This window comes from Anabrus simplex, chromosome 11 (assembly GCF_040414725.1).
Source record: "Anabrus simplex isolate iqAnaSimp1 chromosome 11, ASM4041472v1, whole genome shotgun sequence".
Taxonomy (NCBI): Eukaryota; Metazoa; Arthropoda; class Insecta; order Orthoptera; family Tettigoniidae; genus Anabrus; species Anabrus simplex.
Window position 1 is genome coordinate 42,067,092 of NC_090275.1, and position 17,099 is coordinate 42,084,190.

The 17,099-nt window shown below is 36.9% G+C and overlaps 1 protein-coding gene across 1 annotated transcript in view; it reads left to right on the forward strand.

Annotated features, from left to right (window-relative positions):
• Window positions 1-14,198, forward strand: part of LOC136883580 (putative serine protease K12H4.7) — a 35,938-nt gene extending 21,740 nt beyond the window's left edge. The window contains exons 5-8 of the mRNA XM_068229650.1: window positions 2,360-2,634; window positions 4,784-4,916; window positions 11,515-11,684; window positions 12,795-14,198. Of these exons, the coding sequence (XP_068085751.1) occupies window positions 2,360-2,634; window positions 4,784-4,916; window positions 11,515-11,684; window positions 12,795-12,904 (688 nt within the window). The 3' untranslated portion in view covers window positions 12,905-14,198. The remainder of the gene's footprint in view (window positions 1-2,359; window positions 2,635-4,783; window positions 4,917-11,514; window positions 11,685-12,794) is intronic.
• Window positions 14,199-17,099: the final 2,901 nt, after the last annotated feature.

The window sequence follows — 17,099 nt, forward strand, 5'->3', positions numbered from 1 at the left end:
CACTCTTCACTATTACAGTACAAACAGTAAAGGTGGCCATACATTTAATAGCTTCAGAACAATTCAATAATTTGTAGACTATACCTTGGCATAGAGTAAACAATTATTTATGAAATAATAAAACCTGTTACTAATCACAGTTTTTATTAACTTATTTACTCCATTATGTGTTTCAGAGACTTTGCTCCATCATAAGGTGGTGAAATGGTCACATATAATTGTTGCTCTGTTTGTTTGTTCAGTCCTTGTCCTGTTTCTCTAGGGGGTCAGGTATGAGGTGAGATGAATCTGTCGTGGCGGGTTTTAATGACCTGATGCCCTTCCTGACGTCAACTTCATCAGAGGGGTTAATGAGATGAAATGAGTGATGTGATATATGATAGTAGGAAGGGAGAGGGTGAAAACTGGTGCCGGCACATAGCCTACTCCTGTCGAATAGCACCAAGGGGTCTGCTCAAGGCTTAATGTCCCCATCTGATGGATGAATCACCACCAACAGTGTGTATGCCCTAACTCCATATGAACACTACAGAGAGGTTTGGAATTTAATCCAGGTTTCTGGCACGCAATCTAGTGATTTTGTGTACCACTACCACCTGCTAACCTGTCACCCAACAACCTGATGGTGAAAATTTTTTCAACCAACAGGATTCGAACCAGCTAACCGTGGTGTCAGACCATTTAGACTTAACCATCATGACCACCAGGTGGGCTGTTACTCAATTTGCTACAATTGTTTTCAAAGAATGTTATTCATTTTATGTTCCACAATATTGCATATAAGAGTAGGAGCTATGTATTTTATGAATTTATCTAGGTTGATGAATAAAAACCTTAAATTTTAAATTTGAGTATAAAAATGGGATTAATTTTGGTATTATTTCATATTGAAAAACATGGCATTATTTTGCATAAAAATATAAGCTTTACATCTCTCATGGTGTAATATATTGTGTATTTCTACAAACACAACAGATCTAAATTATCAAGTAAACTTTAAGGCTATCATACTGTACTTTTCAACAATAGTCTATAGTTACAGTTACTTACAGTTATTACTTACCTGTTGTATAAAGAAACAAGTGTATTAGGCTAAAATCTATAAAATTAAAGCTGCATTTAGAACATAAAATACAAGGTATTACATGCATTTCTTCATTAAATTAAATTTTATAAAAAATCTGTGAACATACAATATTATAATTTCATTATACATATTTTTTATAATTACCATCCACGTTCGAAAAGATTAAGCACGCTTTCTACATCACGCGGTACACTGGGAGTGGTACAATTACATGCTTTGTCATTCTGGCTAAACTGAACCAGCTTGGCCTTCAGTTCACAACAAAAGCTTTTTATGATTTGAGTGTTTTTCACCAAATGTTATGCAAAATTAAGAACTTCTGCAGAAAAAGCAAAAATATAGTTGAAAAGATTAGAATTTCATATTAAGATGCAAATTTCATGTAAAACACGAAATTTTACAGTACTTTGCAAGCGAAAAAAGGGCATGAAACAGGATGTACTGTAATTGCTTTATTAGCATGTTTTGTGAATCCACCACTCACAAAATCTGGTTGTTAGTGCTACTTCTTGTACAATGGAAGGTTTTATCTCACTCATAATTTCCAATTACTAGATTGTGTGCCAAAAGCCTGGGCTTTAGTTATTCAGTTATTTTGCTATGTAATCGACTTGACAGTTACAGCTGTATGTTATTTCATCATCATCATCATCAGTTCTTCACTCCAGCAAGCTAAGGACTGTGTTTAATGAGCCTCCTCCAGTTTTTGTCCATCCACTGCAGTTGTTCTACTTTTTGCTGTCGATTTACATCACATTTTGTAACGTCTTCAAAAATTTGTGTTTCCCAACCATCATGATGCCTCCCTCTGGTCCTCTTATTAACAATAATAATAACAATAACAATAATATGCTCTTGGCATCCTATTTGGAGCTATCCTTCTCATATGTCCATATCACTGTTACCTGCTTAATTCTAAGGTTTCCAACAGACTCCTGTCCAGTTCAAGTTGTTGTTGGATATTCTAATTCCTTATTTTAACTCTCCTTGTCTTTTGGAGACAAGAATGGAGGAACTTTGTTTCAGTGGTCTGTATGTGACTTTGCACAGGTCTAGTTAAACTTCCTGTTTCCAATCCGTAAGTTAGAATTGGTACGTGATATGTTTTGAACAGTGTGATCACGGAAGTTTGGGGAAATGTGACATCCTAAAGTAGTTGACAAACAGAGTGGTAGAATTTTGATGTAGCATGTATCCTATTGCCTATTTCTTAACTTATGGTTTATGTTAAGGACAATAAAATTATTCTATTATTATTTACTCTGATTTCAGCCTCTGCAAACCCATAGATACAAACATTAAGAATGACGTCTACTACCTACAGAGTTCATATGCAGGAATGTTTGCCAGCACTGTACAATATAATTCATATGAAAGAGATGACATAGGTGCTCTCTGTAAGGAAGTGACAGATCCTGAGAGAGGGGCCACACCACTGGAGCGTTATGTGAGAGTGAACGTTATAAATACCAATGAGTGTCTCAATATAAGCTTCAACGATATAAAAGAATTCTATGGTAATGTTAGCTGGGATGGATATTCACTTCGTAAGTAATTTGTTGCCAGTTTTTTCTTAAGTCTTGAAATACAGTAAAATATGAGTTATTGTGATTACAAAGGGCATATTCAACAAATTCATGTTCTGTGGAAAAATGAATTTAAAATTATTTTATGTGGGTGAACTCAACAATAAATGGACTTACAAATGTTATGTATGGTACTAATCTATACTGTGATGGGTTATCAAAGACTTAAAATTTAAACTACTAGTCAGAGAAGTAGTATGTTTTACCATATACTAAATTTATTAAACTACTATTAACAAGGACCCTGCCCTGTAGTGTAGGAGTAGCATATTTGCCTTTTACCCAGAAACACTGGGTTCGGTGCTAGGTCAGAGAACTTTACCTGGTTCCAAGGGCTAGTTCAAGGTCCACTCAGCCTACTTGATTACAAATGAGGAGCTATCTGACAGTGAGATAATGGCCCCAGTCTAGAAAGCCAGAAAGAATGGCCGAGAGGATTTGTTGGGCCGACCCACAATGCCTTGTAATCTGTAGGCCTTGGGACTGAGCAGCGGTACCTTGGTAGACCATGGCCCTTTGTGGCTGTTTTGCCGTGGGGTTTGATTTTACTATTTGTACGCTGCAGAGACTCTATACATGAATCGAAATGGACAAGTCAACCAGTTTCTTAAAAGAGAATGCAGGCTACTATGAAAGATCTTGGGCAATAGATGGGTTGATGGGCAGGTTCAGTTATGGTCCAACAAAGTAGTATACAGCAAGATAAAACAAATAACAACAGCAATTAAAATTAAAAAGAGAAGGCTGCTGTTGAGTTTGCCATTTGTACTCACGACCACATCCTTGCTTGATGTTCTTCAGTGCTTATTATCAAAAGGGAAGAAGTGTGAATTGAATAAAATTGACTTGCATTACTGTTCTCAGTGCCTTAAATGTATTTTTTTTAATTAAATAAGCACTATTTTCTTCCCATGTTGAGTTTGCCCTTTATCTTTGCAGTGTGTCGCGGGACGTAAAGCAAATAACATTATCTTTGCAGTGTATCATATACAAGGTGATTTGAAAGGTGTACAGAAACAAAAGTAGCCCATAGAGGGGTCAAAATACAACAACTTACAAACAGAAACATATACTCTAGGATGAACCCACTTGTCAGGGCAAGTCTGGGAATGTCAGGAATGACTTAATGGACATTTTATTTTATTTATTACTGGGCGAGTTGGCCGTGCGCGTAGAGGCGCGCGGCTGTGAGCTTGCATCTGGGAGATAGTAGGTTCGAATCCCACTATCGGCAGCCCTGAAGATGGTTTTCCGTGGTTTCCCATTTTCACACCAGGCAAATGCTGGGGCTGTACCTTAATTAAGGCCACGGCCGCTTCCTTCCAACTCCTAGGCCTTTCCTATCCCATCGTCGCCATAAGACCTATCTGTGTCGGTGCGACGTAAAGCCCCTAGCAAAAAAAAAAAAAAAAAATTATTTATTTTTCCAAAATACTGTACAGTCATAAACAATGCAGAACTGAAAATCAATTAAGTTGTTTTGTATACACAGGAGTGAAGTTAAGCACTGGACATTGAATGAAAATGAAAATCCACGGCCTGTTTCCAGTCATTCAACTGAGTCAGGAATGGAATGAATGAAGCCCCTATCTAGCGGCAAGGATAGGAATTGTGCTGGCTGGACATTGAGTGATGTTTATAAAAGCTGTTCAGATAATCTTGGGTCATATTGCTCATTGACTAAATGGCCAGCAATCCATCCTTCAGTTCACAGGGTCCAGGATTCAATTCCCTGTTTCATTGTAGATTTTATCCACATCTGGTTAATACTTCTGGCTCAGCAACTGGGCATTTGAGATTGTCTCAATACACACAACACTCAAAATTACCAACAACTACAGAAACACACAATAGGAAATCCAGCCATGAAACAGGGTCAGTCCCTATGTGCAACATCATTCACACCTGCGACACAGACAGAGCATGCAAAAAGAGGTAGAAGAAGAAAACAGTTAATTACAAAGCTAACTTAATTTCTAACACATTGAATGTTAAAACACATTTAGTCAGCAGTGAACGTTCCTATTATTTCCTTGTTACAATTTTCCTCTTCTAGATGTACGATAAATTATGGTCAAACTCATAGCTTTGCTTTTCTCATTTCCAATAGTTCGAGCCTGGATGTACCAGACTTGCACAGAATATGGCTATTACCAAACAACTGACTCACCGAACCAGCCATTCAGTGATGGGTTTCCATTACAATTTTACATTGACCAATGCACTGTGCTGTACGGCGAAGAGTAAGTAATTTTGATTTTTTTTTTTTTTTTTAAATAATTTAGCTAACTGTTGTGTACCCATATTTGGTGGGTTTTTAAATTGTACCAGTGATGCCATCTAAGGGTGATGAGTGGAGGCAGAAGAGGCAAAGCACCCATCTCCTAACAACAATATTAAGTTATTAAGTAAATAATTCATCTTTATTTGTGGTGAATTTAAGCTCAAGCCCTTCTCTTACACTTAACAATAACAGAATAACAGCTTAACTAGAATATACACATCAACTGATTTGGGTAGGGTAGTGCATTTCAATATCTAACAACCTAAGAATAAATAGTTCATACATCTTTCTTATCTTTAAATTCCAAGCGTCATGCCGGCCAATTCGGACAACGAACCAATCTTAACAAACAAAAACGAATCAAATTGTGGTGCATGCAATAAAATATTTGAATCTCAATGTAATGCTATTCAGTGTGAAGGCCCTTGTAACAAATGGTATCACAAAGATTGTGCGAAACTCACAAACGGAGAATTTGAAATTATGAAAAGAGCAAAGTGTAAACTCACTTTTTTTAAAAAATAATTTAGCTAACTGTTGTGTACCCATATTTGGTGGGTTTTTAAATTGTACCAGTGATGCCATCTAAGGGTGATGAGTGGAGGCAGAAGAGGCAAAGCACCCATCTCCTAACAACAATATTAAGTTATTAAGTAAATAATTCATCTTTATTTGTGGTGAATTTAAGCTCAAGCCCTTCTCTTACACTTAACAATAACAATAAAATTATACAATTATGTAACAGAAATAGTAGAAATTACAGTAAACCATGAAAATTTAAGTAATACAGTTGAACACCTGCCAGCAAAAACGTTGTAACACACCCTGTAGAGTGATTGGAACACATAATGGGACGAACATAATGACAGGTCAGTGTAGGAAGAGGGAGGAAGAGGAAGAGACAAGGATGTCAGTCTTGGTGTGAAAAGTGTAGGATAAGAACAAAGCCACATAAATTCATGAAAATTAAATACACAAAAAGAGGATAAAGATGAATACAGTTGTAATAGCCTGTCATTGTGTTTTAACGTATTATGTGTTCCTTGTGATGTTCCTTATTTATATGGCTTGATTTTCACTTGTTGGTTCCTCTCCATTAAATCAATTCTAGGTGGTACATTCGCAATGATTAAATAGTGTCTGAGGTTTCACATAATCCATACAGTGAATGATATATATCCAAAAAGTGTCCCTTCTCAACAGATTGTGTTGTCCATAGTGCATAGCAAGAAAGGAGTGAATTGTGAAGGTGAATTTTGCTCAGGGAAATTTTTTACTAGCGAATAACAGCTCAATTTTCTTCCAATGAATACTTATCTCATTGGCTCCTGCTGACATATAGAAATTAAACAATGCAGAATAACAGCTTAACTAGAATATACACATCGACTGATTTGGGTAGGGTAGTGCATTTCAATATCTAACAACCTAAGAATAAATAGTTCATACATCTTTCTTATCTTTAAATTCCAAGCATCATGCCGGCCAATTCGGACAACGAACCAATCTTAACAAACAAAAACGAATCAAATTGTGGTGCATGCAATAAAATATTTGAATCTCAATGTAATGCTATTCAGTGTGAAAGCCCTTGTAACAAATGGTATCACAAAGATTGTGCGAAACTCACAAACGGAGAATTTGAAATTATGAAAAGAGCAAAGTGTAAACTCACTTGGCTTTGTGACATCTGCAAACCAGAACTTTTAGATTTTAAAGAGAAAAATCATTTGCTCAATCAAAAGAATGAAAAAATAGAAAATATATTGTCCTTTCTTTCTGCAGACATGACTACAATAATTGAAAAGACTGTTGAAAAACTTCTAAATCAAAAACAAAAATCAATGGTTATAAATGAAGGTCTAAAAGGCCAGCACCTACAATTCCTATCCAACAAATAACTAACGCCACACAAAATCATGTCCTTCAGAACTCTAAACAAGATACTGCTACATCTGCTCATCAAGATTTAAACATAAAAACGGGAGAAGGAAGAAACTATACAGAAGCATTGAGAAGAAATGAGATCCCGCGATACCCCAAGGCAACAATAGGCACAATGCAATCAACCGTAGGGGAACTTCAGGCTGGAGCTAAACATGCTTGGCTCTATGTCGGCAAGGTACATCATGATACCACTAAAGAGAAAATAGAATGACATTTGCACAAACAAGGAATTACCACTGTAATTGAATGTGAAGAATTGCAAACGAAAGGTTACCATAAGACCTTGGAATATTATTTACAGATCTTGAAAAAGTGGAAAAGGCGGAATTCTGGCCCAGAGGTGTCCTTGTAAGGCGGAATCGATTTTGATGCTCAACAGGGGCACGCTTTGAGTTTTAATCTACTTTTGTGGAATGTCGAAGGTATAAAAAATCTCCTCAAATTGATACCTGACGACTCATTAATAAGACAAGATATACTAATTTTTACGGAAACCTTCTTAACAGATGACATGGGACTTCAAGGATTCTATGCATCTCATGCACTTGCAAAGCAAAGAGAATTATGCAGACCGTCAGGTGGTGTCTCCTCCTATTACAAACCACGTTTCGGAAAAATTCAAAAAGTATTCAATGATGAAAATATTATAATAATATGTTCGGATCTGATTACAATAGCAAGCCTATATTTGCCACCCGATACTCCCATAGAAGACGTTGTCTGTCTGTTAGGTCAACAACCCAGAGGCTGGTTGGATCCTCAAATAGCACCACCAAAGGTTGTGGGGTTATAAGGAAACCCCAAAAACCAATGGCAGCACCAAAATGAGGCGTACTAAGCAAGATGAGGAGTGAGGTAGTTTGCCATCGCTTTCCTCACTGGGTCAGAAAGTACTATTGCAGCATGACTGACCCTGTGAGCAGCACCTTTCATAACACTCAGAAGCAGAATGTCATTACTCAGCACTACCCATATCCCAGCAGTTTCCATATTGTCACAGCCATGATGTTGACTGGGACTTCGGTGGAAGCTACACTTTACTCTGGCCAGTGTCAAGAGATGGATGCAAAAGTACTGTATCCATCAAAAAATGACAGCAGGCAGAGAAGACGTTAAAGAAACTATAATGGAAATAACAACAAAAATTGAAAAATCAGGAAATATAATAATAGCTGGTGATTTCACCTGCAGAATAGATATTCAGAATCAGAGAAAAGAGATTCCTTTGCAGACAATGGATGAAGAAGGTTTCAAGCTAATCAATAAGCCAGAAGATAAAACCTATTTCGCATCAAACGGATGCAGTACAATAGACCTTACATTTTACAGAGGGCAATGGATGAAAATCTTAGATTACAACTTAAGCACTTTCAAATCAATTATCCCGTTCAGAAAACACTGCCATCAATAAAAGTGGAAATCTTATCTTCTGCAAAAGAAACTACCCAGCCACATCACTCTGGCACAAGAAAACTAGATGAAACGAAGCTCATTGCAGCCTTGGATCAAGTGAGTACTATCGAACATCACTTGAGAAATAATGAACTAGACGCAGCGGCTAAGACACCGGAAAACATCATTCTAGATGCAGTTATTCCATATAAAGAGAGGAAATCCAAAATATGGTTTGATTCAAAATGCTTTCAAGAAAGACAACGAACTTCACATTTCTTAAGGATCGCAAGAGAAACTAATCGACAAGAAGATCTCTTAAAATACTCTTTGGCTAGGAGGAAATATAAAGACCTCATACAAAAGAAAAAGTTAAACCATATAGAAACTAAAGCTAGAGAACTTGCAGAGGAAGCAAAAAGAGATCCATTTATAGCACTGAGAAAAAAAAAATCACATGTTAATAACATAGACATGCAGACTTGGGAATTCTACTTCTCCAAAATTCTAAACATTTCTGGTGTCCATTTGGCCTTCAATTTTGATTCTAATGATAGTGAAAACATTAATTCACAAGTTTTTACCAGTGCTGAAGTGGAAAAGTTATTAAATCAGTCAAAAGCAAAAACTCTGCAGGTCCTGACCACATATTTAACGAACATATAAAACTAACGGCAGATCTATTCTTGGACATTCGGACAAAATTATTAAATAAATGCATTGAACTTGGAAACATCCCCAATAGTTGGAGGAAATCGACAATCAAAGTATTATACAAAGGCAAAGGTGATTCAGAAATCCAAATTCATACAGAGGTGTTGCACTGGAAAATAATATATTAAAAATACTTACCAAGTTACTGACAAATAAACTAATTGAAGAACTAAACAACAATTTGCCAGAGGAGCAATTTGGTTTTCCGTAAAGGCAGAAGCACACTACATGCAATAAAAAACCTGATAGATTATATAGAAGAATCCTTGAGACATCCAAAAGGGAAGCTCTACTGTGTATTTATTGATTATACAAAAGCTTTTGATCTACTAGATAGACAACTACTATTTCAGAAACTTGAAAAAATTCTTGGGAATTATTAAGAAATATTCTAGCATTCAACTATGTAATTATTAATGACTCCAAATCAAGTTCGTCTGAGATTATTCAAACAAATAGAGTCTTATAAGGAGATCCCATCAGCCCACTGATGTTTAACATCGCAACCTCTGACATTGTCAAATCAATTAAGGACATATCAAACTTATCACTGTATAGGTATGCAGACGACATGGTGCTGGCCTCAAACAACAAAGAAGATCTTCAAAAATGATTGGACAGCATAGCTGCCTGGGCAGATGATAATAAATTCAAAATCAACTACCCAGTACAAATGATCTTCAGAAATGGGGGAAATTTAGCAGCAAACGATAAAATATTTCATAAGAACAATCTACTAGAAATAGTCAACACATTTAAATACTTAGGCATTACTCTTCAAACAACAATCAAATCCTTCAGAATCCATATAAAAGACAGATCAACAACAGCAATAAAAGATATTCATGATATACAAAACTTACAACAGCTCTTACTAGAAACTGTCATGAAGCTTTTTTATGCCAAAATTGTACCCAGCCTAACATATGGCATCGAAATCATATGGCCTAAATTATCCCTCCATGATCTTGCTACAGTGGAAAAAGTGAAAGCTCAGTTTTTGAAAGCTGTTTTAGGCCTATCAAAATATACCCTTTCAAGACTCTCATACAAACTTACTAGAGAAACATTCTTCATAGAAGATTTAAGGATAAGTCACGGTTTGCCTTCTACCGTGAACTATGAGAAATTAATTAAAGACAGACAACGAAAAAGATCTGAAATATGGAGCGAGTTTTATTCCACTGATGCTATGACAACCAATGATTGGAAGCAAGCTAACTTTAACCTCAAACATATTATAACAAGGTTTGCTACTCATGGGTTCCACTACAAGATATGTATGAACAAACGATTTCACAAACCCGGACAAACGTGTGTGTGAAAGATGTAACCTCCAATGCGACAGGTATCATGCTATGTACTATGTACTTAGAACAGAATCTTCAACGAAATTCTGTTCTTCCATGTAAATTTTTGCACATTGTGCGCATTTTCTATGAATAAATTCTACCGCTTTGTACGTCACCTTCTCTGGTATGGAACTTTTCACCAATCCTCGGAAGTCACACAGTATAAAGCGTATGGACTTGAAGCAGCTACCTTGACAGGAACAGAAAATGGTACACTTCATTCCTTAGAAATGAAGTTCCTCCTCTCTTGTCTTTAGGGGACAAGGAAAGTCAAAATAAGAAACGAGGAAATTTGCAAGCGATGTGGGTTGGAAAGGCGCTCGGAGAGAGAACCAGGGAAGTTCTGTCAGACAGGGATCACACAGAAAGAGTAAATATTCATATTGCTGACTGGATTTACTCCCTGAGCTTTGAATTATCATAGTAATCAGACTTAGAATGACAGAACAAAAAAAAACCTCATATTCCATTTTCTTCGAGGTGGTGCAGCTCTTTTCAGATGACCTGCATTTACTTTTGTAATGACAGACCAGCTCTCCTATCATTCTTAAATCTCTGACAGTACCAGAAATCGAACCAGAACTCTAAAGACAGCAGCTAATAATGCTCACCATTACACTACAGAGACGGTCATAATAAGACTGTAACCTCAGGTTGGTAGGAAGAAATGTGAGTTTTCGGGTTTTCATTTTGTCAAAATGTATTATGCACCACCTGAATCCATATCCTGATTTTGAGTTTGGAGACAGGTGTTAAAAACAAATAGAAACAAAACTTCAAAGCCTGAAGATATTAAATCAATATCCAGATATTTGAAAATCCCAGTTCTTTGTAGAATGCTCAATAAATGGTTGATAAAAGTGTACCATATTCATCCACGTGCTAGAGACTGCCCTGTCAACGATAGATACAACAGCTAGTAAGTATGGCATGTGTATTTGATTACATTACAAGATGTGGAATAGACCTCAATGTTTACAAGTAGAGAACAAAGTTTACGTCAAGGAAGTGAAACGACTAAATATCATTACACATTGAAATTCGAGTTCCAACATGAATACATTTGATTTATACCACAATCCATTACAACATCTTGAAATATAAATATTTTGCTTCATTTTTCATTTCCTAAAACTATTGTTTATTTTTTAGGTTCAACAAAAATCTAGTGGACATGTCAGTGGAGAGAACCAACATATTGTATGGAGGACAACATCCTGAAGTTACCAATGTTGTCTTTGTGAATGGAGGAGCAGATCCATGGCATGTGCTAGGAGTTCTTCAAGATCTCTCCCCTAGTGCTCAGGCTGTCATTATTGATGGTAATTAGATCCTACTTCTATAAACTGTCTTGAAAAATGGACTAATGACTAAGCTCAACAGAGAAAATAGTTTAGGTAAAATATACATACTTCTACGTACATACCGCATGCTTCATATATATATAGCTAAGTAAGTGGGTGGCCCAAAGTAACTGGTGCTTCAGAAATATAGTTTCAGTCTAAACTCCCGATGTGTTGGCCTCCTCTGCTTTACCTCTACAGCAGAAGGTATGCTCATACTAAACACAAATGTGCAGATTCATATTAGAAATGAACAAGTCTTTCTACAACTCACTAAATGCGGGTAAAAGTATTGTTCATGACAGGAGGGGTATTTATTGACATTACGACTTTGTTCACAGTTGACATTAGTAAACGTTACTGTTGCATGTTGCTTGTTACTGAATGGAGCAGGGGTGTTATAGTAATGCCAAATTGGTGGATATGCTGTTAGTGAATGGGGAAAGTTGAAGAATACATGCAGTTATAATTGATAAGAAGGATGATCTTGTGGGAAGAATTCTTTTAATACCGAGCTCGTTAGCTGCAGTCGCTTAAGTGCGGCCAGTATCCAGTATTCGGGAGATAGTAGGTTCAAACCCCACTGTCGGCAGCCCTAAAAATGGTTTTCCGTGGTTTCCCATTTTCACACCAGGCAAATGCTGGGGCTGTACCTTAATTAAGGCCACGGCCGCTTCCTTCCCACTCGTAGCCCTTTCCTGTCCTGTCGTCGCCATAAGACCTATCTGTGTCGGTGCGACGTAAAGCAAATAGAAAAAAAAAAAATCTTTTAATTACCAAGATGCCATCTGCATATCAAAGATGACTTGTCTGTCTCCAGGTACAGTGCCAGCATTCTGAGCTTCAAATACTTCTCTCATGATCTACTCACTGTAGGCACTGAATGGGAGAGGGAAAAGAATGCATCCTTGTCTCACACCATTTCAGATTTCAGAGAGTGCCACTGACTCATACCATTGCACTCTAGTGACCTTCAAATACATATGGTAGATTTCCTTTTTCACAACTTATGAAGCAACCCTCATTTAATATGTATTAGTGATGTGTAATAGTTCTGTAACATGTTATTGTTGTCTTTTTTTTTTTCAGGTTTCTCCCATTGTGGAGACATGTATGGAATAGAGAGCGATGAACCACCACAGCTGAAGAAAGCTCATGAAAAGATAGCAGCACTTGTCAAAGATTGGCTGGCTCAATAAGCTATTGCTCTGCAGCCATTTGTATTACAACAGAAATATCATAAGTATTCACTCACTGGCCAGTATAACATCTGTCTTCTGAGAAAATCAATATTGCCGATTATGGATTCTAATACAATGGTATTCAACCAAAAATATATATGTAAAGGATGTTTTATCTGGCACTTTCAGAGATTACCTATTATCGCAATTTATACACAGTTTCTTCATCACTTTAATAATATACAGTATGTGATCAGTGGGGTATTGACAAACAACTTTGTAAACATTATTAGAAGCCAAAAAAATCATGTGAGGGCTGATGACCTAGATGTTAGGCCCCTTTAAACCACAACCACAAGCACAAGCGAATCATGCATAATTTCACTCTTTCAATCAACATAATCACAATATATACACATTTATCTTTTCTAAAAATAAACCCCAAAACACAACTGTATTAATTTTAAAATGTACTGGTATAACAAATTCAAACAACTTTCACACATCTCCATGGGATGATGCAATGTTCTCTGTCAAAGTGGGGTCTTCAGCTCCCATTCTTCCTGGCTTTGTCACTCCCTCTTAACATCCTTTCAGTGTCAGCTTATTACAGTTTTCGTCACACTTATGTCTGTGACATACATAAAAATTTTCTTTTATTTTTTTACCCCACACTTCTAATTTTCTTTCTTTCCCCTTCCATGATAATGTAGTAGTGTTAGGAAAATGAAATAACGCAGAACACACTGAGCACAAACTTAGTTGTGCTGCACCATCTGACAGGTGCATGCACAAGATTTTTCAAACTCTTGTTGCCGGTTGATGGGACAGTGAACCAGAATGAAACATTTGAATGATTTTCTGGATAATAACAATTTCTGGATGATCAACTGGCTAGATGAAACAGCTTCTACTGTATATCTATTACTAGTACCATCAATTATTAACTTAAATGTGCTAAAATTCCTTTCTTAGTTCATTCCATTACCTACTGAGATAGGACTTGGGTATACTTGCTTCTTTATCATACTCTGTACGCTAAAGAATCCAATATAAAGGGGAATACAGGCTGTCCTAATAGCAAGTGGTGATTACTGTAATTGTTTTAATTTACATACATATGCTGCTTGTTTTGAATATGTGTTTTTTGTGATGTACTGATTTATAAATTACTGAAGAACAGTTAAAGCTTCAGTTTTATTTTTAAAAGCTTTAATGAAGAGAATGCTTTGATGTCAGAATATGTAAATGTTGTGCTGGATAGACTCCAAAGTGCAATGACAACCATCATTAAAGTAATATTTTAAAATTTTACTTTTCCATGGCCATCAAGAAATCAAGTGAGGATTTTTTTCTGTTTATTTTATATCACACCAACAGAGGTCTTATGGTGATGATGAGATATGAAATGTCTAGGAATGGGAAGGAAGTGACCATGTCCATGACAGCCCCAGCATTTGCCTGGTGAAGATGGGAAACAAATTCTGCCTTCAAAAATTAGCTTTAGAAGGTTGTATTGTCATTTCCCAAGATGTGTGATCTGATGTTTCTTGACTATGTTGAGAACTTCTCCATTGGTGTTATGATCAACTCATGAAATGCAAAGCATTCTTATAAAAGTCGACATTTCAAATGCTTTGCACAACACATTGCTCTTCAGTGTCTGATTGTCGTCATCATGTAGAAGTAGTGAGTATACATAGCACTTCACAAATTTATGTCTTATCACCAAAGAAAGCCTTTTGTCACAGAGTAGACTTCTCATCATCAGGAAGCTTGCATGAGGCAGTTAATTTCTCATTCTGATCTCTGTCTGGATTTAGTTCATCGGTGATCCAACATCTGAACCTGCTCAATTTTTTTGCCATAGATATTCAGACAGATGTGAGTGTCACTGTTTCAACTGATGACCATAATTTTTTGTTTTTTAGCACTGTATTTAAGACCAACATCTCCTTCAGCTCTAATTCTATCCATTAGCCACACCATGTTAGATGTAATCATTACTTTTTCACAAAATGTAATTTTCACTCATAACTAGCTCCTTGAGATAAACATTCTAGTAATCAAAATATGTCACAGTGAGAGTCTGGTAACTCTAGAGCCCCAGCACACAGAAGGCATCACTCCAAGGGTGTAAAGCCTAAAGATACAAGCACTTGTCCATTTACTTGCAAGTTGTGGCTACTGGTCGAGATTTAGATAATCATATGCCACCACTGGTACTGGAAATATTTGACAAGCACACACCAAAGAAACAGGTAAGGATCACCCGCCATTCTTCTGCGTGGCTAAAGGCCGAGATAAGATCTGCTATGGCCAGCCATGACAAACTGTACAGACAATACAGACAGATGCATGACACAGATGATTTCGAGTGATACAAGATTCTTAGAAACAGAACCAAACAGTTAATTAGCAATTCTAAATATAAATACTTTCAGGAACTGATGAACAATAACAGCCCAAGACAAAAATGGAGTAAATTACGCACATTAGGTATAGGTAAAGCTATAGAGCAACATTACCAAGCATATCGCTAGAGGTTTTAAATTATCATTTTGCACGGCCAAGAATAGCCTCTACCTCCTTCCCTAAAAATTCACTACCCTTGTTACAACAGCAGTCTGTGTATGAACAATTCTCTTTTAGAAATGTCAGCTCGAATGAAGTTAAAGGTGTTATACGGGTAATGATGACATTCCTATATCTATATATATAAAATAAGAGTTTTGTCTGTACATTGCTCAGAATTTGAAAAGAATGCTATTTTTGTATCGGTCATGTTCACAATAACAAGAAAATGCATTTTTTACATTTCCGTAATTTCTGTCTGTCTGTCTGTCTGTCTGTCTGTCTGTCTGTCTGTCTGTCTGTCTGTCTGTCTGTCTGTCTGTCTGTCTGTCTGTCTGTCTGTCTGTCTGTCTGTCTGTCTGTATGTACACGCATCACGAGAAAACGGTTGAAGAGAATTTAATGAAAATCGGAATGTAAAGTCGGGTGATGAACCGCTACAATCTAGGTTATAAATTATTTTAATCACGCTGAGTGAAATGGTAGTTTAGGGGAAGCCTGAAATTTAATTCTCAAATATTTATGTTATTAGTGGTCGTGTCTTAATGAAAATCGGTAGACAAACATGTGAAATAAGTCGCTACAATATAGGCTATACACACTGAGAAACATGGTAGTTTAGGGGTAGGCCTAAAATTTAATTGTCAAATATTTATTGTATTAGTGGTCGTATCTTCACGAAAATTGGTGTGCGAAGTCGGGGAATAGGTCGCTATAATCTAGGCTATCAATAATGTTATTCACATTGAGTGAAATGGTAGTTTAGGGGAAGGCCTGAAATGTAATCTATATACAGAGTGAAGCGAAATTCGCGCACTCGGGCGTCGCAGTGCGACTCCCTACATGCCAGCAATAAAAAATGTCTTTCACAAAAGTTCGTCCTGCGAGTATATCAGGCAGAGAAAGGACGTTGAATAGTGGCAATCTGGCAACACTGTAACCACATGTACGGTAAGTACCTCTGTCAGCATCATATATCCGTGCTAAGCAGTTGGTGCATTGGATAGGGTTTTGGGTTGGCATGCAGGTGGTAGAGGGTTCGATCCTGGGTTAAGGCGCAATTTTTTGTTTACTAATTTCCATCGGACATTACATACTGTAATACAGTAAGACACCGTACCTTAGGTCTCATGTATCCTACATTTACAACATTTTGTAGCGCTGAACACAACAAATACCTTGCTAGGCCTACTGGTAACGTAAGCCCTTACGAAATACAATGGACTTGAACGAGGCAAGAATAACAGTTGCTACTAATCTATGAGATCGTTGGAGGACGGTAGAAAGAAAACAGGTTTCGCATTTAGTATATGCATTTGTGCGAATAAATTCACGCCCACGACGTGGAAAGGACGTCTTTCAAAGCTGACCAAGGGAAACGATTGTTCGTCCATTTGTAGGATCGTAGTATGTAAGTGCAAAGGGTTTCTAGAGGACCCGCTGCAATGGCTGTTGACGATTAAGTTGCCAGATACCATACCACCTGGACTACATTTATGAAATAAAAAAAATACGCTTCAACCCAGGATCGACCCCTCGACCTCCTGAATGCTAACCCAAAACTGTAACCAATGCACCAACTGTACAGCACAAAGAATACGTGCTGACAGAGGTAGTTACCCTACATGTGGTTACAGTG